Below are 25149 nucleotides of genomic sequence, written 5' to 3' on the forward strand. Positions count from 1 at the left end.
ATTTATAAAGCACCTTTCTTAACACACACACGCACACACACACACACGCACACACACACACACACACACGCACACACACACACACACACACACACACACACACACACACACACACACCAGATGTTGGATACAGCCTTCTCTTATTTTATAAATCAAAAAATACTATGTACAGGTTTGGCATGTTTTTAAGAATAAAATGTATCAGAAATCAGACAATTAACAACATATGAACACATCCACAGTGCTAAGAATGATTATGTAACACTTAAGTGATTTAAGTGCTTTGGAAGTTGGTTTTTGAAATTTGGTTCGGAGTATGTTGAGATGATGTCCGTTAAAAATGGTTGTGTAGAAGAAATATACAGACACAAAACAGACAAGGTTTAGCAAAATACACTAATGAATATAAATGTAGGCTACATGTTGGACCTTTCTATGTATACTAGTGAAAGAAGACATGTTATGGAAGAAAAAATTCAAACAAAAATCGGCTTGAAAAAGAGATTCTTAACCTCATTGGGTTAAATAAAGTATATATAACAATACAAAAACCCTGCTCTTCTTTGTCAATCCTTGGTTACCCTTCATAACAGAGCTGAAAACGAACTCTAAAGTTTGAAGAAATCTACAAGCATTTCACAAATACATATGACATTTTCCATTTCCATTTTTTTTATTATTATTTTTTTTTTACAAATTTCGACCTCTCTTGTCCTGATGAAGGGTCGATACAATTGTCTCTCTTCAGTGTCCTTTCCCTTTTAAAATAGGTCCATGTGGGGGGGGGGGGGGGGCGCCCATAGCTCAGTTGGTAGGGCGTCCCCCCCCCCATGGGCCTCGGCCAGCAGCGGACCAGGGTTCGATTCCAGCCCGCGGTCGTTCTCTGCATGTCACTCCCCTCTCTGCCCCATTTCAACTCTGACTCTACACTATCAATAAAGCATAAAAATGCCAAAAAAAATATATTAAAAAAAAAAAAAAATAGGTCCATGGTCTTTTCTCCATACTCCATTTTGATTTGATTTGATAAATATTTATTGTCCCATAAAAAATATCTCTTGTTCTGCATCCAGTAGCAAAAAAAACAGCAACAAACAACAAACAAATAGTCATTCTCTGCACCCTAAAGTCTCAAACAAAAATGTCCTCTCTTTGTCGTGATGAAGGGTCGAAAACAACAGTGTCTCTCCTCAGTGTCTTTGCCTTTTTATAATAGGTCCATGGTCCCTTCTCAGTACTCCATGCTTTGCACCCTAAAGTGAGTTACTTCAGTGTAAACGGTCTGACGAACCTCAGTATGTAGTATATGCTGTCTGTACATGTTGAGTATGTAGGAGGAAGGACGTTAGTAGGGCTTTTCCAACACATCTCTTTCTTCAGTGTCCTTTCCCTTTATAACAAGTCCATAGTACTCCATTCGTTGCACCCTAAAGTGAGTGCAGTGGCGTAGTAACAGCAGACCTACTAACGTCCTACTCATACTCATTATGACCTCAATTTGAGTATGTTGTGGTTGTGAATGTTAGTGTCTTTGCCTTTTTATAATAGGTCCATGGTCCCTTCTCAGTACTCCATTCGTTGCCCCCTAAAGTGAGTGCAGTGGCGTAGTAATAACAGACACAGGATCAGCCCGGCTCGACCCCACAGATTGTCCTTTCTGGGCCAAATAATCCTTGTAGTTCCGTGTCAGTAGCGTGTAAAGAAACGGATTGATGCAACTGTTCCCATACGTCAGACACGTCACGAAGAAATTCACGTAGGCATGAGCGGCGGGCGACAGCGATCTGAGCGATTCCGGGGAGAAAAGTTTAGCTAGCTGCCACCCCCAGAACGGCAAAAAGCAAGCCCAGTACGCCACCACGATGCTGAAAATCATGTATACGACTTTTTGTTTGAGCCCTCTTCTCCGGGCCGACCGACCGCTACCTCGCAAGCTAGCCTGCGCCGCCCAGTAGCGCTTTGCTAGCCCGATATACAACCCCACGATAACCAAACCTGGAACTAAGACACTGGTTAGAAACAGGGTGGTGATGTAAGCTTTGAAGGCCTCTTGTGTCCATGTGGGGAAGCACATTCTCTTCACCGAACCGTTAGCGCTCGGCTTGCTCTCGCTAAGTCGTATCATCACCATCATGGGCAGAGTTAGCACGAACGCTAGCCCCCAGATTATCCAGGACGTTAGCTTGCGTTTGCGCGACGACGACCTGTGTGCGCTAAAAGGCCTAGCGACGGCACGGTAGCGCTCCAAGCTCATAGCAACCAGGATAAAGACGCTGGCGTGCATCGTGAGCAGGTCTAGACTCAGTAGGATGCGACAGCCGGCTTCGCCAAACAGCCAGTCGTGAACGAAATACGTGCAAACGACGAATGGTATCGTCGAGAGGTATAGCAAGTCGGCTAACGCTAAGTTTATAATGTAAACGTACATGGAGCCGGTGCGACGTAAAGCGGCAGATCGCGTGACTAGGAGGGTGTAAGTGTTGCCCGCTACACCCATCGCACACATGATCAAGAGGGTGGCACCCAGTACAGACGTCACCCAAAGGCCACTGCTACCCCCACTGCTACTAGCGCTATCCGGGGAGGGTCCAGATTCTACCCCTGGGCTTAAAGCTAGAAGCTGGGGTGGGACGGTGGTGTTGGCAGTACAGTTCATCGTAATTTCGGAAAACATCAGGTCACCTCACTGTTGAAAGTGGTTATGAGGAACGTTTAGGTTTTGTTGATTTTAGGGGAAGTGACCCCTTTGGACTAAAGTGGTAGCTGTTGTTCCTGGGTGAGCGTATACCTGGGCAAAAAGACCTCAAGTAAAGCTATACAGAACTAGCTTTCTTTGCACTGATGGTCTCGTAACATGTTATTTCTGAAAAAGTTGTTCTGACTGTTTCGTTAATATTTAAAAGCTCCTCGTTCTTCCGACAAAACAGTAACGGAGCTATATTACGGTTTTAGGGTTTTTTAAGACGGTTTCGGTGAAGATGGCATCTGATTGGAAAAACAGTCATTTTTTAATAAATGTCCCATACTTTTGAGGTTAAAAGCAAATAATTATTGTCTCAACTCCCTATGAAATTTTTGTTGTAGAAATTAACTACTAGGAACTTTATGTTTTTGTTGATTGTAGCCCCCCCGTTGGACAAAAGTGGTAGTGTTTTACAACGCCTGCTGTAAGATCTTTAATAGCCCTAAAGGGTTTAATTTGATTATGTCAGATTAACAATGGTAACATGACCATGGTGAATCAAAGTAAACTGTGATTTAGCAGCGTTCATAAACACAGGCTTTTCCGGTTGGCCTGCCATAAATGCTTCCTTCTGATTTTGTGGGGAAATCAGACTTTCACTGATGTTCTCGTTTGCTGTTACAGGTCATCTATGATCATCTGAGGAAAAAATTTGACTGTTTCACAAAAATTTAAAAATTCCTCGTAGCACCTTTAAACAGAATTAAAGAGGTGAAAATGCAGGTAGGGCAAGAACAATTGTATTAATCCAGATAGCAGTTGTGAGTATTCCACTGGCACATGGCTTGGAGCTGTAGTGAGTCGGTGGGCTGTCTGTGATCCCCCAAATATAACGTCCACCAACACAGACGCAATCCAGTATTTCTTCCAAAATCAACACAGTGTAAAAAGCCACAAGCGAATATTTAAGCCATTGAGAGACGGAGTGTGAGAAAGGGATTTTCTTTCTGTCCGGCTACGGCGCTGAAATACATCCAATAAGGTTCATATGGGATCAGCGAGGTAGCACTTAAAATCTGGACATGTCTTTTCCAACTTGAAAAAACTGTGTGTGCTCAAAATCTCCCGATAGCAAACTCCTGAAGGGTAGAGGGTGTGCTCGAGCGAAACTTAAAATGCTGAAATTGCTAGGAATAGTCTCCTCATGGGGTAGTCACTTTTAGACCCAAGGGAAAAAAGGAAAAAAATCCACTTTACTTATTTGTATCATGTCCACTTTTGAGTCCACAGTGAATGTCCACTTGTTTTGGTTCAAAGTTTGGGTTCTAGGGTTGAATCAACTGCTGCAGCATATCCATTCAAAATCACTCTCTTTTAGGTTTCTACGCACATATAGACACAGAAAACGTCGAGGTATTTTGCTTCATCAAATTGGTCCATGTAAAAGTCTCATTGCTGCTCCAAAATACCTCCATTAAGGATAAGATTGATGCACGAAAGATGAGTTTTCAGTGTCTCCTCAAAATCTTCTGCTCCATTCAACTCCCTTGTTTTGAGAGAAGTGTTGTCCCGTGTTGAAACAGTCCTTGGTCACAGTCCTCTCTCTCTCTCTTTCTCTCTCTCTCTCTTTCTCTATCTCCCTCTCTCTCTCCCACCCTCTCTCTCTCTCTCTCCCACCCTCCCTCTCTCTCTCTCTCCCCCTCTCTCCCTCTCTCTCTTTCTCACCCTGGTGTAGAACTAGCACCGTCATATAGATTTATGAGGTAATCCTCTTGCGCTTCAAAGTGCTTTCGCTGAGCTGGTGGAGTTTTAGACGCCAAGGAATCATTGACTTAGGGGTTAAATATATATATATTATTATATACATTATATATTAGGTTTAGCCGGCAACCATTTAATTTTCCTTTATTTATCCTGGAAAGATCAATTGAGAGGTGACCCTCATTTACAATGATGCCGAGAAAAATACAATACACACACACAAACACAATTCAAATATACAACAAGCTGACAACGAGACAAGAACTATTAAAACATTCAGATCAATTGAATGAAGCAGAACAATAGCCTAATTAAAGCAGTTACAGGTGGAGTGGGGCTGATTCAAAATAATACGTTTAAATTGGTTAAAGCTGGGGTGGAGAATTTGGGGAGAAAATAGCAGTTGGTATAGAGATTTGAATCCAAATACCTCAACCGCTCCACTTGTTCTCTTTGGTCCCTCCCCTATGGTCCCTCCCTGACACGCTCTACACCAACAACGTCGGTGCCAAAGTGAATGGACAGTCCCAACAGCCAATAAGAAAAGAGAATTGGAGCCTTGCTCTGATTGGTCAAAGTGTACGGCTCATGTTAATTTTGACCAATCAGAAATCACATACCCCAGCTTTAATGGATATGATGGTATTGATTTGTATTTGATGTTGTAGGATGTTCCAGGAGTCAGGGGCACTGAAGCTAAAAGCAGTTTTACCAAGGTCAGACCGGGCTTGTGGGACATAAAGCATAAGCATGTCAGTGGAGCAGGTCTGATAAAGCCCATCTGAAATTTGCAGCATTTCTGTCAAATAGAGCCACCACACACTCAAGTACCATATAACCAAACATTAAACGGAGAGAGCTGTGCACTGTGATGAATAAAAAAATAAAAAATTAAGGAATACTCCAAATTTCAAAGCTAGATTTTAGAGTTTCCCTGCGTTCCAAATCACATACTCTTTATTTTTACTACACTACATACTAAAGTACAGAAGAGTTTTAGGGCCACAGGAGAGAGAAACAAATAATCAGATAAGGAAGATTGTTTTTCATTATGTCAAGAAATGTCAAGAATAAAGAGAAATACTCCAACATGCTATTGGAGTTAGTGGGGCATTATGTATTTTCAGCATACTACAATTGACGTGCATGTATTGGGACATCCTCAATCTATTTCTGGCATACTAAATAGTAGGGAAGTATGGGGATTGGAACGCAGGGTGAGTCTCAAAACTAAAAAGTCTAGTGCAAACAATTTTAGTTTTCCTAGCCAAAAAGAAATATCGTGTCTGTTTTGGTGAAATCATTGAAATGCACTGAATTAGTTCCATTGATGGTTATTAAATAACAGGCTCTTAAAGGAATACTTCACCCATACGAAACCGGCGTTCTATCATTATAAAATCACTATTATAATATAATGAATGAGGTTTTTCTTCCCTCAGTCTTCCCTTGGCCCAGCTGTCCTGTTAATCATAACCCTACATTTTCCTATGTGTGATGTCACACTAGTAACATGTTGGTTTTTAGACAGTGAGACCATGACACACTCTTTCTGCCTTTTCTCAGGCTAGGATGAACCGATCAACTGTGGATTAAATCTTATCATTGCATATTACTGTGTTGGTTCAAGTGAGATATGAAGAGAGAGACAGAGACAGAGATGACACACCTCTTTATTTCACAGCACAAACCCAATGCGTAGTGTAAAATGGACTATGTCTCCCTCTATAGGCAGACGTGTCATATTACAACATCAGCACTAAGAAATTCATTGTACTGTATCCATTCAGTGTATATCAGGTCCTCAGATGCCAACCTCCTCCACCCCATCAGGACCAACCTCCGGTCCTGGGGAGACAGAGCCTTTGCTGCAGCCGCCCCCGCCCTCTGGAATGCCCCCCCCCCCCAACGACATCCACAATACCAACACTCTTTCTTCCTTCAAAACAGCCCTAAAAAAACACCTTTTCACCCTTGCTTTTAACCTTTAAACGTTACGTTTTGTTTGTTTGTTTTGCTTAGCTTTTGTGAAGCGTCTTTGAGCACTGGGAAAAGCGCTATATAAATTTGATCTATTATTATATCGACAGTGCCATCGTCGTTGTATATTTGTTTTGGGAATTTTACAAATATAATCTGATACTGTGTACAGATGTATCTGTCGACTGAATCATTCTCATAATTATATCATTATGCTGCTGTCAAATCCTTGTCTCAGTACATTACATTACCAGTCATTAACATTGGTATTATTGCCTTTTTTAACTTGTATGTTATATTTATTTAATGGGAACTTAAGTCTCCTCAATAAAATTGATACATTGATTGATTGAATGATAGATAGATAGATAGATAGATAGATAGATAGATAGATAGATAGATAGATAGATAGATAGATAGATAGATAGATAGATAGATAGATAGATAGATAGATAGATAGATAGATAGATAGATAGATAGATAGATAGATAGATAGATAGATAGATAGATAGATAGATAGATAGATAGATAGATAGATAGATAGATAGATAAATAGATAGATAGATAGATAGATAGATAGATAGATAGATAGATAGATAGATAGATAGATAGATAGATAGATAGATAGATAGATAGATAGATAGATAGATAGATAGATAGATAGATAGATAGATAGATAGATAGATAGATTGATTGATTGATTGATTGATTGTCAAAAGAACACAGAGCGATTGTGGATTAAGTTTTTATCATTGCATATATGGTGTGTGGTGTGTTGGCTCGAATGAAAAGAGAGCCAGAGGCAGAGATGACATACTTTTTATTATTTCACAGCTTTTATTAAACAAACCCAATGAGAGAAGTGTACGGTTGGACTATGGCTCCCTCTATAGGCAGCCATATGGTATTACAAGATTCAAGATGTTTTAATTGTCATATGCACAACAATTACAGAGCAGTCGCTGGCAATGATATACTTTAGTCTTGGTCTTTACAACATCAGCGCTCTGTGTACTTTACAATGAGATATGTACTGATAAGGGCTGGGGCTCCCTGATGTAAAAACAGAGATATACATACAGACACAATGGTGGACAATTCTAGAATCAAGGAATCAATTCTAGAATCAAGAAATTAATTCTAGAAACAGTAAATCACCTCCCTCCCCTGGTTGTGTGTGTGTCTTTGTGTGTGTGTGTGTGTGTGTGTGTGTGTGTGTCTTTCTGTGTGTGTCTTTCTGCGTGTGTGTGTGTGTGTGTCTTTCTGTGTGTGTATTTCTGCATGTGTGTGTGAATAAATCAATTCTAGAATCAAAAACTCAGTTCTAGAATCAATAAATGAATTCTAGAATCATCTAACAGAGCAGATTTCCTTTTTTTTTCTTTCACTTGATCTTGATGCCGACGATCTTTGCGTCTCCGCTCACGTCAAAGTATTTGTACTTGACGTCGCCCAGTCTGTTGGGAAAGTTGATCATTGAGCCATCGGGGAGTTTGATGTAGAACTGCTCCTGGCTCAGGTTGATGTGGAACTGACAGACAGAGAGAGAAAGAGAGGGGGAGGGGGGAGGGAAAGAGGGAGAGAGAGAGAGAGAGAGAGAGAGAGAGAGAGAGAGAGGGAGAGAGAAGAAAATGTGTTAAAATGTATAGAAATTATAAAATAAAAAATAAAATTATGACATTTTTTTTTTTTAACCTTTATTTATACAGGTAAATCCCATTGAGACCGAAGACTCTTTTGCAAGGGAGACCTGTTTTCCTTTCCCACATTACCATTCACACACACATATTCATACACCGATAGCAGGCTGACTATCGACATTCACACGAGGCAAGGTGGGTGAAGTGTCTTGCCCAAGGACACAACAACCATGACACAGGTGGCAGGGCGGGGATCGAACCTCCAACCCTTTGATCATCGGCCGACCCGCTCTACCACCTGAGCCACAGTCGCCCCACATTCATAAAATTATAAAATTAATAATACAATTATAAAATGTATACAATATCAAATAAATTAAATTCATGAAATTATACAATTATTAGAATTGTAACATTTAAAATTAAATTAATAAATTAAAATTTGTATTAAAAATGTTAAAAGAGAAAATACACAAGTTTAAATGTATTTCATACAAAGGAGAGAGAGTGAGATAGATTATGTCTCCCGCTCTTTTTTTGTCCCTATCTCTCTCTCTCCCTATCTCTCTCTTCCTCCCTTTCTCCTTATCTCTCTCTCCTCTCTCTCTTCCCCCACCCCCTCTCTCTCTCTCGCTATCTCCCCTCCCTCCCTCCCTCCTCTCTCCCTATCTCTCTCTCCCCCCTCCCTCTCACCCCTCTCTCTCTCTCTTTCTCCTTCCCCCCTCTCTCTCTATCTCTCCCCCCTCTCTCTCTCTCTCTCTCTCTCTTTCTCCCCCCCCCTCTCCCTCTCTCTCACCCCTCTATCTCTCTCTCCCTCCCTCCCTCCCTCCCCCCTCTCTCTCTCCTCTATCTATCTCTCCCCCCTCTCCCTCCCTCCCCCTTCTCTCTCTATCTCTCTCCCCCTCCCTCTCTCTCTCTCTCAGCAGTTACTACGTTTTATGAGGCTGTGTAAACCCCTTTCATGATCACATATCTCCGTGTCTGTTGACCTAACAGTGTGACAGCACAGATACCAAGTCCACTAATAACCTCCTTATGGCCAAATACACCATCTCATTTGAGTTGGAGTCAAATTATTACAATAAAATACTACAATGCATTCAAATGACTATAATACATTGAAGTTACAACAATGGTACTTTGCTTATGTTTTAAATAAGTATAAATAGTATAAAAATACTTCGAAAATTATACTATACACTCACCGGCCATTTTATTAGGTACATGTTGTCTTGTACACGTCTATGTGCCTAAATGCATTGAGTTGCTGCTATGTGATTGGAAGATTAGCTTTTTGTTTTTATAAGCAATTGAACAGATGTACCTAATGTAGTGGCCGGTGAGTGTATATTTGATAAGAACATATCAGGAGCCTTATATATTGTATTTTATAAGACGCTCTAACCACTACACCATGAGCCCCCTCCCATGCCCCCTAATAAAAAAATTGAATGAAAAAAAAAAAATCTCATATCACCTAGCATTATCTTTAAATAAAACAAATACCACTCCTTTTCCCCACCTTGAATAAATATTTACGCATAAATTGGTCGAAGTCTCGAAGTAGCTGTGTTTTTCTGTAGCGTTTTTCTCATTAATTTTTTTTGCATTTTCAAAACTTTACTTTTATTTCTATTTCTATTTAAAAATAAATAAATTGGGGGCGCCTTTAGCTCAGTTGGTAAGGCGTCCCCCTCCCGGGCCGGGCCCAGCAGCAGACCCGGGTTTGATTCCCACCCGCGGTTGTTCTCTGCATGTCACTCCCCTCTCTGCCCCATTTCACCTCTGTCTCTCTGCACTATCAATAAAGCATAAAAATGCCCAAAAAATATCTTTAAAAAAATTTAAAATTTAAAATAATAATAATTCTCACCTTGCATTCCTCCCCGCGGACAAAGGGGAAGTCGCCCACCTTGTGCTCGTCGCCCCAGCTGCCTCCTGACAGACAGTTGAACACGATGACGTTGTGGTCGTCTCCGTAGTCGAACCGAGGGTTGAAGTGCATCGCAATGTTGTCAGAGTCATGACCGATGTTGATGGAGAATCTGCAATGAAAGGCAGCAACACAGGGGTTAACATATTATATTTTTTATATATTTAAACGAACACTTTTTTAAATGTGTTAACCTATTCTTAAACGCAAGGCAAGGCAAGTTTATTTCTATAGCACAATTCAGACACAAGGCCACTCAAAGTGCTTTACAGGGGCAAGATTAAAATACATAAAACACATTATAAAACATTTAAAAGCGAATAAAAGTAACCCTACATTTTCCCATGTGTGACGTCACACATGTGAAAATGTAGGGTTAGGATTAACAGGACAGCTGGAGTTATAGAGATAAAGGACCCCCATATTTACAGATGTTGCTTCACTACTTATCTGTGTGTGCGTGTGTGTGTGTGTGTGTGTGTGCGTGCGTGCGTGCGTGCGTGCGTGCGTGCGTGCGTGCGTGCGTGCGTGCGTGTGCGTGTGCGTGTGCGTGCGTGTGTGTGTGTGTGTGACTTACTGGGTTGCATCATCCTTGGGCTTGACTCTGATCTTGAACTCGTGCCCCTCCTTGAACGTCATGTCGGTGACTTTCTGTGAAGCCGCAAAGAACAATAAAGGGTTTGTTAAGATAGATCGATAAGACTTAAAGGCCTATTTCACCGATGGGAATTTTTTTAACCTTTATTTCTACAGGTAAATCCCATTGAGACCGAAGACTCTTTTTCAAAGGAGACCTGTTTTCCTTACCCACGTTACCATTCACACACACATTCATACACCGATAGCAGGCTAACTATCGACATTCACACGACGCAAGGTGGGTGAAGTGTCTTGCCCAAGGACACAACAACTATGACACAGGTGGCAGGCCGGGATCGAACCTCCGACCCTTTCATCATCGGCCGACCCGCTCTACCACCTGAGACACAGTCGCCCCAAAGGGAATATGAAGGTGTATTGAATTCTGAGATCCTATGTAGTATAAATGTACAAAATGTGTACGGAACCGGCGTTCTATCATTATAAAATCACTATTATAATATAATGAATGAGGTTTTTCTTCCCTCAGTCTTCCCTTGACCCAGCTGTCCTGTTAATCCTAACCCTACATTTTTCTTACTGTGACATCACAGAAAGAGAAATGTAGGGTTAAACAGTGAGACCATAAAACACTCATTCTGCCTTTTCTCAGGCTAGGATGATCCAATTTAAAAAAAAATTGCACATTTATAATACATAGGATCTCAGAATTCAATACACCTTCATATTCCCACCGGTGAAATAGGCCTTTAACTGAAACAATCTTTATTATAGATTAAAAAACAACATGGTAGTGTTGGGTGAGCGTATACCCATGACAAAGGCATCAAGAAAAACTACATAAAAAATAGCATTCTTTGCACTGATGGTCTCGTTTGCTGTTACATGTCATTTATGATCATCAGAGGAAAAATTAGACTGTTTACAGAAATATTAAAAAAGTTCCTCATAGCGTCTTTAAAAAGTGATTTCATTGAGGAAAAAAAACATTGTCAAGGTGCTGATGGCTTAAACCTGCAGTGTGTAGAATTTTGGGTTTTACTTCCTAGCAGATTTTGTAGAAAGTAATTATAATATCCATAAGTACATTTAATTTAGTGCATAATAGCTGAAAAAATTTGAATTATTTATTTTTCCCTTAGAAAGGGTCTCATATATCTCCATATTTCTGCATATCTTGGACCAAGGCCTAGTGCCGCCATCTTGAAAGTGTCATAGTTGGAATGTCATCAGGTGCATTGTTTAAAATTTAGAATTGTTCTTGTCCTTGAAGGCCACTGTAGCTTCTGTTATTATTCTAAAGGGGTGGGGTTACCCAGGGAGCGTTGCATTCTAGAACTTTGTAGAACTTTCTTGATGATGTCATATTTGTTTGTTTGTTTGTTTGTAACCTTTATTTAACCTCGAAAGATCAATTGAGGGGTGACCCTCTTTTACAATGATGTCGAGTATATATTACACACTGCACCTTTAAATTATCCCTATATGTTTCCCCAGGAAGTACTTTGTTTCCTTTAATGAGTAACATATCTCTAAATCTGGATAGGTTGCTCAGTGGTTAATGGTTTGAACCAAATGGTAGATAGCAGTTGTTCGCTGTTTTGCACTGATGCTACATTAATGACATTACTAAAAAAATATTGAAAAAATTATTAGAGAAGAAGAAGAATTATATACTATTTGTAAAAAAAAAGGTGGTTGTATAGGAGAAATATACAGACGAAAACAGACAAGGTTTAGTAAAAAAAATTAAGAGACCAGTCTGGATTTTTCTCAAATCTTCATCTCTACATTACTTGATGAAAATGCTCTTAAATGACAACAAATGTATTGTGAATTTGGTAGAAATGTTGTCAGTAGTTTATATTATAAAACCAAAATGTTCATTCTACTCAAACATATGCTTATACATAGTCAAACGAGAGACACTGAACATGCACCTCGATGCACAAAAAAAAATAAGAAAAAAAATGTAGTCTCTTTTATCATGTTCCAACCAAGCTTGGGCTCATAAATCAGGCCTATTTGAGAGTCAAATATAGATGTCTGTTTGCTCAGTTTGCTGTGGTGAGAAATTGATCATCACCTGTGTTCTTATCTGCTCTGTAGATGATCAACGGGGAGGGACAGACAGTGGACTATTGAGGCTGTAAAAGTCCCCGAACAGGAAGGCGCCATATTGGTTCCCCAGCGCGAGGTCGTCATATACAGATAGTAAAGTAATAAAAATTACGCCAACGCACAAACTGTCTGCCACGTTAGCTGTGCGGACATGAGATTATTACCATTACTACACCCTTATTATAGGTGTGTGTGTGTGAGGGAGTGTGTGTGTGTGTGTGTGTGTGTGTGTGTGTGTGTGTGTGTGTGTCTGTGTGTGTGTGTGTGTGTGTGTGTGTGTGTGTGTGTGTGTGTGCGTGTGCAATTGTGTGTGTGTGAGAGTGTGTGCATGTGTGTGCATGTGTGTGTGTGAACCAATTTGAGTTTTAGACCTTAAGAGTGAGGACATTTTTGGAAATTGAGGACATTTTGTCCGGTTCTCACTTTGGGACAAGCCTGGCTGTTTGAGGGTTAACACTAGGTTTTCAGGTTCAGGTATGAATTAGGTTTATGTTAGGGTTAGTGTAAGGGTTGGGGTTAGGCATTTAGTTTGGATGGTTAGGGTAAGGGGAAAGGGAAGGCATTTTGTTAATTAATTTCCTCACAAGTATATGTGTGTGTGTGTGTGTGTGTGTGTGTGTGTGTGTGTGTGTGTGTGTGTGTGTGTGTGTGTGTGTGTGTGTGTGTGTGTGTGTGTGTGTGTGTGTGTCTGTCTGTCTGTCTATCTAGCAATGACAGTGAACCTAACCTATAGCAAACCTAATAAAACACCTCAATATTGATTTTAAAAGTTTGCACTCAACACGAAAAAATTCATCACAGCAGACCATAAATTGTACCTGACATCGCATGGCGGTTGGTAACCCATGGACCTTAACATCTTTGCTACTTTATACCTGTACCACTCCCATAGATAGATACCTCACTTATAGCACCTACAATATCCCTTATCTCAGATCGGTAATGGTTTATCATTGACTGCTAAGGGCAGGTGACTGGACAACTATTAACTTATGCCCGGTAAGGAGAGATTAAGGGTTAACATTGCATTTTACGATACATCCATGTCTAAAAAAAGGGCTTTAAAGGGCTGTTTGAGGGTTAACACTAGGTTTTAAGGTTCAGGTATGAATTAGGTTTATGTTAGGGTTAGTGTAAGGGTTGGGGTTAGGCATTTAGTTTGGATGATTAGGGTAAGGGGTAAGGAGAAAGGGAAGGCATTTTGTTAATTAATGTCCTCACAAGTATAGCCGTACAAATGTGTGTGTGTGTGTGTGTGTGTGTGTGTGTGTGTGTGTGTGTGTGTGTGTGTGTGTGTGTGTGTGTGTGTGTGTGTGTGCAATTCTAAAATAAACCTTAAAAAAAATATTAAATATTATCTGGATATCTGGAGAACATATTTTAAGACATGGCCTTGTGATCTCCAGATAATGCACAAAGGTGTTTCTCATATGAGACTGGATTAAATAAAGCTATTGGCCCAATACGGATGTGAAGTTATATTCTGTTGCTTCTTGTATTTATTTTTTAATTTAGCTTATTAGTAATGTCTTTAGTGTAGCCGTATTGAAACACTGCCAATGCTATCTACTGTGTTTTACTGAGTGAACCTCTGATCCGCCTCATTTACATGTTGAGATGTGTTACTTATGTTAAGGAAGCAAAGCACTTCCCGGGGAAAAAAATATGGGGACGTTTTAAGTTCCATCTTAATCATAATCATACTGTTTAAATGAGAGGTATTTGAGTGTCCCCAATTATCGATTGATAGATAGACACTATACTCAATAAAGTATAAAAATTACTTAAAAAAAATGTAAAATCTTGAGACAAATTGAATGGTGTTAGTGCTACCAAGCCCTTTCTCTCCTCCCTGTGAGCTTGTGATTAAGCCCTTAACACTTTTTTTTTAAGATAATTTTTTGGCATTTTCAAGCTTTATTAGATAGCACAGAGTTGAAATGGGGAGACAAAGAGAGAGAGAGAGAGAGAGAGAGAGAGAGAGAGAGAGAGAGAGAGGCTGGATGACCTGCAGTAAAGGTCCACGGGTCGGATTTGAACCTGCGACCACTGCAACGAAGGCCGGAGCCAATATGGTACAACGCTCTATCCACTACACCACCGGAGCGCCCCGCCATCAACACTTTTACATCACTATAGTGAATTAGTATTATAACCCTTACTAATGAATTCAACACAAACCTCTTTATAATCTACCATACATTCCTTACTAACATTCAATTTGTAAATGTAAAATGTGTCAATATTGCTTTGAAAATTTGAAGTGCAATTAAAAAGCCAAACTCTTTCACAATGACATACACGGTACATCTACTATTGGTGTAATTAGACAATCCGGTGTGGCACATTTAAAATTAACATGTATATCATCAAAAACGGACTATAAAAGATGAAGACAATTTGAAAAACTACACAGTAAATTTTGAAGTGTTAAAATAACACTAAAAGAGTTAAATTTAACTCTATTTCCGAGTGTATTTGGTCCCACTCAGAATTGGAGTTAAATTAACTCTTTTCAAAGTGTTTAAATTTTAGAGTTAAATTAACTCAAAATAGAGTTAAAAATACACTGTATAGTGTTATTTAAAGCCTTATAGAGTACTTTCTACACCCCGTCTTTTAACTACCGAAATTGACACCAACACTAGGAGGCATTCTACTCCAGCTGTTGTTATATTAACTCAGATAGAGTTAATGGAGTTTGACACTGCATTTTTAACACTGGGGAATTTACTGTGTAGGAGAATTCGGGAAAATGACTTTAGTAAAAACCATAACTAAGAAACGTTATAACAAGATAAGGAATGTTTGTATTTTTCCATGAGGCAAATGGAGAGATAATCTTATGAATCTAGTTTTTCACCTACAAGTTAAAGCTACAATATCATAAAGTGTCTATAAAAGTTGAAGAAAACTTTGGAAAATTCTCATTATGAGCTAAGAACAATAGTAACCAAGATAATTAATGCATGTATGTTTCAATGAGTACAATATAATCCCATGAATCAAGTATTTCACAACACACACCCTCTTGGTAATCACTTACCACTTGTATCACTGACACGTTTAATTTAGCCTATATCATCAAAAATTTACTTAAAGGCCTACTTCACCGGTGGGAATATGAATGTGTATTGAATTCTGAGATCCTATGTAGTATAAATGTGCGAAAAAAATTTAGGGTGAGACAGTGAGACCATAAAACACTCTATCTGCCTTTTCTCAGGCTAGGATGAACCGATTTCTAAAACATTTTGCACATTTATACTACATAGGATCTCAGAATTCAATACACCTTCATATTCCCACCGGTGAAGTAGGCCTTTAAGAACTTGAAAGACATTCGCAAATTCTCACTGTGAGCCTAGTAAAATGCCCTTACTAAAATAGATAATGCATATATTTTCTCATGGGTACAATGAAGAGATACTACTAAGAAATTCTCTAAGGTCTTTTTGTAAGTATATTTTAATCTCAATGAGACTAAACTGTTTAAATAAAGGATAACAAACATTAAAATAAAAAATAAAAATCAAGTAATCCCCTCCACTCACCATCTTGGCTGTCTTCAGTGGGGTTTCGGCTCCAGTGACAAAGTCCTGTCGGCAGGTGAACGGTTTATATATTACTATGGTGACGCTGGGGGCCGGATGTAAGGGGAGGAGGGGGCTGTTCTACACACACACACACACACACACAGAGGGACACACACACACACACACACACACACATACAGACAGACAGACAGACAGACAGACAGACAGACAGTCAGACAGACAGACAGACAGACACACACACACACACACACACACAGACAGACAGACAGACAGACTGACAGACAGACAGACAGACAGACAGACAGACAGACACACACACACACACTCACTCACTCACTCACTCACTCACTCACTCACTCACTCACTCACTCACTCACTCACTCACTCACTCACTCACTCACTCACTCACTCACTCACTCACTCTCACACACACACACACACTCACACACACACACACACACACACACACACACACACACACACACACACACACACACACACATTATAAAAAAACACACATATTTTTTACACATATTAAAAATGTTTGGAATATTTATTTTGTCATAATTGAATAATAACATATTTGGTTTGAAATTCTACTTTTAACACAATTTTATTTTTATTTATTTAACAATTGCAGGTGAGTGTTTCATAGGCTATATCACCATGGTGACGCTGGGGGCCGGATGTAACCAAGGGGAAGGGGGCTGTAAAAACTGACTATTACACATAATGATTTTTGCCCTAGAATAAGACCATTTAATCAATGTAATAGTATGTTTTATTAAGCTTTACAGATGTGTGTTTGATTCGTATTAGAATGACGGCTATAGTTGTATGGAAACTGACTTGGAAATAATGAAATACCAATAATAAAATGGTACAAATTACGCTCTTGAAACTGAGTGACTTCAAGCCTATGAGAGGGTGTTATTCACTGTTTGTCTGTATTCAAAAAAATGTTTTACACTTATGTTATGCTATTTTTTTTATTTATTTCATTTTATTTCTACAGGTAAATCCCATTGAGTCCGAAGACTCTTTTTCAAGGGAGACCTGTTCCCATTTACACGTTACCATTCACACACACATTCATACACCGATAGCAGCAGGCTAACTATCGACATTCACACGAGGCAAGGTGGGTGAAGTGTCTTGCCCAAGGACACAACAACTATGACACAAGTGGCAGGGCGGGGATCGAACCTCCAACCCTTTGATCATCGGCCGACCCGCTCTACCACCTGAGCCACAGTCGCCCCAAATTATTAAATAATATTTATTTTGTCAGAATGTAATAATGTATATATTTTTTTACTTTTAACATACTTATATTTATCTCGTTAAGTAGTTTGTGTGTAGCCTACACTGTATAAAGCCTACATAACAATCCACACACACATGATACATCATAATAAATAAAAGAAGTACTCCAAGGCTATATGAGAGGGTGATCACAGGGTAAGCATTTTTTTTTTTTTTGTAACAATGTACATTTTTTGGTTTACACTTGTACTTTTGACATAATTATCTTTATCTACGTTACTGTTTAGATGTTTAGTCAGCCTGCATACATACACATAGCCTACAAATAATACTGTAACGTCAGTGTTTGTATCGCTGTGCTTATACTGCCATCTAGGGGTTTGGATGCCTTACTACACTTGAGTTGTGGCGCAAAAAAATCCAAAAAACGAACAAATTTACAAACAAATGTACTGTTTTTCAATCTTGACACAGTAGCAAAGATACGTATGTTCACAGATGTCATAAAAAAATAAAATAAAAACATTTATTTATTGATTGATTGTCCTTATTTTGAACATGTAAGTAATAAAAAATAAAATCCTACCCCTTAACAGATCAATTTAGCTTGGATAGTTAGTATTAAGTATTATTATATACATTTAAAACGGATTTTTCACAGTTTTTTACGAGTTGTTTGGCATCATATCTAATACTAAAAGTGGGCTTGGAAGTGTCTGAAAGTGGGTCAGCCTCCATACACGCCGATGGTTTTCACACAGAGCGTGACGTAGAGTAGCCGCAGCCAATCCCCTTCCTCCATTTCCACAGAAGGCGTGACGTAGAGTAGCTGTAGCCAATCCCCTGCCTCTATTTCCACGGTGGGCGTGTCCTACAGCCAGGCAGCGTCCAGAAACAGGGGCAAACGCGAATAAACAACACAAGTTAGCTCGCCAGCTAGTTAGCAACTTCTGGTATGCCTTCATTTAATAAGAGCTTCAATTACTTAGCTATTTAATCAATTAACAACTTAAATGTCCAAACGTTTAAAAAATAAGGCTGACATTTAAAGGCTATAGCGTGTATTTGCTTTTATTTTTCAGAGCGTTTCATATTAAAACAGCAGTATCGCTGTTTGGTTAGCATTAGCTAGCTAGCTGGCTCCATAATATAACTTACTGTATTTACCAATAGCTAAAGGTTAGCTGCTGTGAGCCAAGCGAAAGTAGATAGGCTACGTTTGTTCATTTTAGTTTATTTATTTTTGGCTGATATTGCATTATTTCTTCCCACAGAAATGGCGTCGTTAGCGGCGACAGAGACATCGTTATGCCCCGATGCAATACCACCACCAGCAGAAGCAGCCGCAGCCGAGTCCATAATGCCCGCTAGTATATACGCTCCGGACGGGGGCTCTGCCGACGACCCATGCGGGGAAGAGGGCTTCGAGGACGGCTTCGATATCAACGGCGAGTCCCTGGTTCATCTAGATTTAAGCAGCAAGGTGGGCCTCGAGTAACGCTAACAAAACAAATACACCTAGTAACCATGGTTATAAACATGTTCCATATTCCACACAAACATTCTTTTTGTGTTGAGCATTCTGTTTGTTTTGATTCGTCAAGGGGAATTCCACGCGGTAGTATTCCGTGTTGCAAGCGTATTTGTGTTGATGTCTGTCTCGTCCTGTGTGCAAAACAACACGAGAGTGACACGTATATTGCACCACGTATGTTGAGTGCATCCAGCTGGCACATTTCACATACACTGTCTAGATCTACTGCATAACAGACATTACATGGACAGCCTAAAATGCATTAAACTGAATGTAATTATACGGTCTCATGTATTATTGCTATGCAGGACATGGCATTTATTTTCTAGTCTAAATACATCTATACTTTATTTTATTATTTGTGTATTTTATTTGTTGCCTTCTGTCTTAAATGGACCAGACTGAATGCATATTCTCATACATTCTTCCTTAGCAGAACATATTTATATTATTTTCTATATACTTTTGCTGTAGGCTATGTATTTTATTCTACGTTCGAATGGTTAGTTGCCCTATGTACTTTGTAAAGTACTTTGCGACACACATCCATTTTCGTTTAAGGGTCTGTATAGATGGCTCTTGACTCACTTACTACATTGGCCCTGCAATGAAAGTTACATTGTTTTATCACTTGTTAAGATAAGATAAGATAAGATATTATTTTATTCGTCCTACACAGGGGACATTTTACGTGTGTACAGCAACTAAAAGGGACGGTGCAGCAGAGTACTAGGCATTATAACATAAGTATATATAACAATTAAGTCTGTACAACAGCGTACAGGTCTGAAGACCGTTTTATTGTGCCACATTTTGATCAACAATTCAGTCTTATTCAGGTCTTGGTGACTGAACACTTGTTGAACCATATTGTTGGTGGAAAGGTTGTGTCTTTGCACGGTAAAATTGTCTTCGCAGCTGTAAGCCTTTTGCAGACGTTTCTTTCTTTAAACCTGCAGTGTGTAGAATTTTGGGTTTTATTTCCGAGCAGATTTTGTAGAAAGTAATTATAATATCCATAAGTACATTTAATTTAGTGCATAATAGCTGAACATTTTGGTATTATTTATTTTTTCCTTAGAAAGGGTCTCATATATGTCCATATTTCAGCATATTTTGGACCAAGGCCTAGTGCCGCCATCTTGAAAGTGTCATAGTTGGAATGTCATCAGGAGCATTGTTTAAAATTTAGAATTGTTCTTGTCCTTGAAGGCCACTGTAGCTTCTGTTATTATTCTAAAGGGTTGGGGTTACCCAGGGAGCGTTGCATTCTAGAACTTTGTAGAACTTTCTTGATGATGTCATATTACACACTGCACCTTTAAACACATACTTTGTCCTGCGCCAGCCACATATTGCATGCGCATAACCTCGCCGTTTTGAATAACAAAAATAAGGACCTTAAAGGTGCAGTGTGTGCAATATGACATCATCAAGAAAGTTCTACAAAGTTCTAGAATGCAACGCTCCCTGGGTAACCCCAACCCTTTAGAATAATAACAGAAGCTACAGTGGCCTTCAAGGACAAGAACAATTCTAAATTCTAAACAATGCACCTGATGACATTCCAACTATGACACTTTCAAGATGGCAGCACTAGGCTTTGGTCCAAAAAATGCAGAAATATGGACATATATGAGACCCTTTCTAAGGGGAAAAAAATCATTCAAACTTTTTTTTTCAGCTATTATGCACTCAATTAAATGTACTTATGGATATTATAATTACTTTCTACAAAATCAGCTTGGAAATAAAACCCAAAATTCTACACACTGCAGGTTTAATGTAAAGTAAAAGAGTAAACAAAGTAACTAATAACAATGTATAGAAAATTATGTACAGTCACTAAAATAAGTGAATAAACAAAATAAGACATAAGTGTGCAAAACCCAGTGATATTGCACTTCGGGAAACACTAGTCGGTGTGTGTGTGTGTGTGTGTGTGTGTGTGTGTGTGTGTTTGTGTGTTGAAAGATTGATTGTCCTGCAGTGTCTTGATAAGGTTCTGAGTTCTAAGACATTCACAAATAGTTGTTTGACACAGAAAGCTAAAAAAAAACTAGACATAAACAAATGCGTAAATATGATTTCATATGTAATTGTAAAAGATTTTGTAAATTCATTTATGCATGTAGGTTTGTTTGTATAATATATGCAGCATGTTATATTTATTTATGAAAAGAAAAGAAAAAAATTTGACTCTTCCCCCTGTCTTTCTCTGTCTTTCTCGCTGTCTCTCCCTCTCTCTGTCTCCCCCCATCTCTCTCTCCCTCTCTCTGTCTGTCCGTCCCTCCCTCCCTCTCTCCCTTCCTCCCTCCCTCCCTCTATATGTCTGTCTCTCTCTCTCTTGCTCTCTCTCTCTGTCTCTCCATCTCTCCCCTCCCCCCGTCTCTTTCTCTCCATCTCTCTCCCCCCCCTCTCCACCTGTCTGTCTCTCTCTATCCCCCTCTCCCCCTGTCCCCCTCTCTCCATCTCTCCCCCCGTCTCTCTCTCTCTATCTGTCTCTCTCTCTTTCCCCCCCCCCCATCCCCCCCTCTCCCCCTGTCTCGCAGCATGCTCTGGTGAGTCCCACAGCGGAACAATACGATTCGTTGCTCCGACACCTGAGGGAGCGGATAGATGAAGGCTGTGGAGAGACTATCTTCGTGGTCGGGATGGGCTCAGGTGAGGAGGACTAAACTTCTGTGAAACTTTAAGTCTTAAATTCATCTTTTACTCCAGTCCAAGGAACAGCACACATTCATTCATTTCATATACAAGTATAAAAGCACACAGAAATAAAACATATACTATAAGGACACGTGTGGTTACGGCAGAAACCTCTACAAAATCATTCAACAAATCAACATTACAATGTTTTTGTTAAAGGCCTACTTCACCGGTGGGAATATGAAGGTGTATTGAATTCTGAGATCCTATTGAGTATAAATGTGCAAAAAAAAAATGAAATTGGTTCATCCTAGCCTGAGAAAAGGCAGATAGAGTGTTTTATGGTCTCACTGTCTAACCCTACATTTCTCTTACTGTGACATCCTGCCTTTTCTCAGGCTAGGATGAACCAATTTCAATTTTCTTTTGCACATTTATACTACATAGGATCTCAGAATTCAATACACCTTCATATTCAAACCGGTGAAGTAGGTCTTTAAGTTATTCTCAAGGGATCATTTGTATGCTCAGTTGAGGTCTATTCTGTACGGTTTGTGCTGTGTAAAATTAATTAACATAATGTGTGGGGGGGGGGGGGAACATATCGCACCAAAGACATCGAACATGTTATCAGCTTGGATGTTTTCTTTAATAATAGAAATTCAAAATCTGAAGCAATTGAAAACCAAGAGAAAAAAAGTATAATTCTGTTGTGTTAGTCTGATGTTGGTTTTCCACTCAGAGCACTCGTCAATGGAGATATCTGTTTCAATGGACTTTGTATTTAGACATCAAATTATTTCAGGCAATTAATAAATACAGTGTTTTATATCTGTACAAGTAGTTGGGGAAAGTAGTTCTTTAGGATAGAAAATTGGGAGTTAAACGTTACATATTTGTTTTTAATATAAAACCAAGCCACAGGTGTGTAGTAATGGAGTCTGTCAGCTGTGTCCTGGTGTGTCCTAACCCCATGTGTTTGCTCTTTAGCTTTTCATTCTGACACACACACACACACACACACACACACACACACACACACACACACACACACACACACACACACACACATATAGGGGCTTTTGTTGGCCATCAGAGTTATTTTCTGCCTTCCAGCAACATGTGTTCGTGTGACCCGTGTGTGGGTCAAAGTTCACGTGTGAAAGGGTGTCGATTTCACCTGAGTCAGCACAGACAGGCTGTCATTAGTTCAGCAGTTCATGTCTGTCTGGCTGTCTGCCTGTCTGTCTGTCTGTCTCACTGTGTGTCTGTCTGTCTCTCTGTCTCACTGTGTGTCTATCTATCTATCTCAAGGTTCAAGGTATCTTTATTATCCCCGAGGGGCAAATTGCTTTGCATCTATCTATCTATCTGTCTGTCTGTCTGTCTGTCTGTCTGTCTGTCTATCTCTCTGTCTGGCCTACTGACATAGCTGGTTGTTTCAGTTTCCCAATGTAGTAATACTGGTGTGTGTGTATATATATATACTTTTGTGGCCAGTAAATGGTAGTTTGGCTTTTGTGATATTTTAAATTGAAAGGAGCATCTTAAAGGGAGCTGTTCAAACCATACAGTAGCTGGGAGGAGGATTGAACAAAACAAACAGGGAAAAACTCCATTGTAGTGAATTGTGTGATTTTTCCTGGAAAATGGACATTTACCTAAAAAAAAGAAAATGTCTCTATGTTGTAGGGATGGGCACATACAGGGCCCTCACTCACTCACTCACTCACTCACTCACTCACTCACTCACTCACTCACTCACTCACTCACTCACTCACTCTCTCTCTCTCTCACTCACTCACTCACTCACTCACTCACTCACTCACTCACTCACTCACTCACTCACTCACTCACTCACTCACTCACTCACTCACTCACTCACTCACTCACTCTCTCTCTCTCTCTCTCTCTCTCTCTCTCTCTCTCTCTCTCTCTCTCACTCACTCACTCACTCACTCACTCACTCACTCACTCACTCACTCACTCACTCACTCACTCACTCACTCACTCACTCACTCACTCACTCACTCACTCACTCACTCACTCACTCACTCACTCACTCACTCACTCACTCACTCACTCACTCACTCACTCACTCTTGATATACTTTGTGGTCACAGTAAATAAGGTATACTCATCCTCCCACTACACCCCCCATTCCCTTCTCTACCATAAACCTTCTGTTTATCGAGTCTTGTGTATCTGTCTTCCTGGTCTCCACCCTGTAATAACCATAAAGAGCGTCACCTACACACTCAAGTTGAGGCTTTACATTTGTTTGGACATTTACCAGACATGATGCTAAAGTGTATGTCGCACTCATGGTATAAGCATGGCAGAAAAGCTATAGTGCGTAACTTTTTCAAAAACTGTCTCTGTATTTCTCAGTACGGCAGCGTTAACAAACTGGTTTGAGCCCCGACACTGGTGCAGGAGCTCAGAAAAATCCCCCCCAAAATTTCCGTTCTTTATCTTACTGCTTAGAAAAAAACCTGGACGTACAGCAGAAGGAATCATCGAAGGCTCATCTCATGTAGATGAACCGACAGTGTTGTTGTAATGACTCAGAATTCCTCATGGGGGCGACAGAAGTTACGTACATAGCTTTAAAGAGCAGATTTGTAATGTAATTTAATATGTAATAATATGCTTAAAGGAATACTTCACCCGTACGGAACCGGCGTTCTATCATTATAAAATCGCTATTATAATATAATGAATGAGGTTTTTCTTCCCTCAGTCTTCCCTTGGCCCAGCTGTCCTGTTAATCATAACCCTACATTTTACCATGTGTGATGTCACACATGGTGAAATGCAGGGTTAGACAGTGAGACCATAAAACACTCTTTCTGCCTTTTCTCAGGCTAGGATGAACCGATTTCTAAAAAATGTTTGCACATTTATACTACATAGGATCTCAGAGTTCAATACACCTTCATATTCCCACCGGTGAAGTAGGACTTTAATGTAATAATGCTATTTTATTTCTCCTGTCTGTAGATGGGGGTGACTATGGTCTGGATGAGAAGGACATGGAGGCGTCCATAGCGACAGTGCGTTCGCTGTGTGAGCAGATTGAAGCCGATCTGATCCCCCTCAGAGAGCGCACAGACACCGGGGGAACCATCCAGGATTACCTCATCAGGCGCTGTGTCGGAGAGGAGGACTTCCTGGAAGTCAGGTACATATAATATAAGGGAAAGATACCCTGTGTTCCAAATCAAATCATATCCCTAGAACACACATCCTACCTCTACTCTATATCTATCTATCTATCTATCCATCTATCCATCTATCCATCTATCCATCTATCCATCTATCTATATATCTATCCATCTATCTATCCATCCATCCATCCATCCATCCATCCATCCATCCATCCATCCATCCATCCATCCATCCATCCATCCATCCATCCATCC

The 25149-nt window shown here is 39.8% G+C and overlaps 3 protein-coding genes across 3 annotated transcripts in view; 1 reads left to right on the forward strand and 2 right to left on the reverse strand.

Annotated features, from left to right (window-relative positions):
• Positions 1–1585: 1585 nt before the first annotated feature.
• On the reverse strand, positions 1586–2656 carry uts2r4 (urotensin-2 receptor 4; the record flags this gene model as incomplete). The annotated part of the gene is made up of 1 exon (XM_080029694.1): positions 1586–2656. The coding sequence occupies one exon, from the start codon at positions 2654–2656 to the stop codon at positions 1586–1588; it is 1071 nt and encodes a 356-aa protein (XP_079885820.1).
• A 5152-nt stretch (positions 2657–7808) lies between these two features.
• lgals2b (lectin, galactoside-binding, soluble, 2b) lies at positions 7809–13548 on the reverse strand (the record flags this gene model as incomplete). The annotated part of the gene is made up of 4 exons (XM_080029870.1): positions 7809–7955; positions 9938–10109; positions 10575–10648; positions 13537–13548. 4 exons carry the CDS (start codon positions 13546–13548, stop codon positions 7809–7811), a joined length of 405 nt encoding a protein of 134 aa, XP_079885996.1.
• A 4898-nt stretch (positions 13549–18446) lies between these two features.
• LOC307252109 (GTP-binding protein 1-like) overlaps positions 18447–25149 on the forward strand; it is a 24780-nt gene continuing 18077 nt past the window's right edge. Inside the window, exons 1-4 of the mRNA XM_080029680.1 lie at positions 18447–18494; positions 18816–19024; positions 21628–21739; positions 24728–24908. Of these exons, the coding sequence (XP_079885806.1) occupies positions 18818–19024; positions 21628–21739; positions 24728–24908 (500 nt within the window). The 5' untranslated portion in view covers positions 18447–18494; positions 18816–18817. The remainder of the gene's footprint in view (positions 18495–18815; positions 19025–21627; positions 21740–24727; positions 24909–25149) is intronic.

Source organism: Ammodytes marinus, assembly GCF_949987685.1.
Source record: "Ammodytes marinus genome assembly, chromosome: 6".
NCBI classification, from domain to species: Eukaryota; Metazoa; Chordata; class Actinopteri; order Uranoscopiformes; family Ammodytidae; genus Ammodytes; species Ammodytes marinus.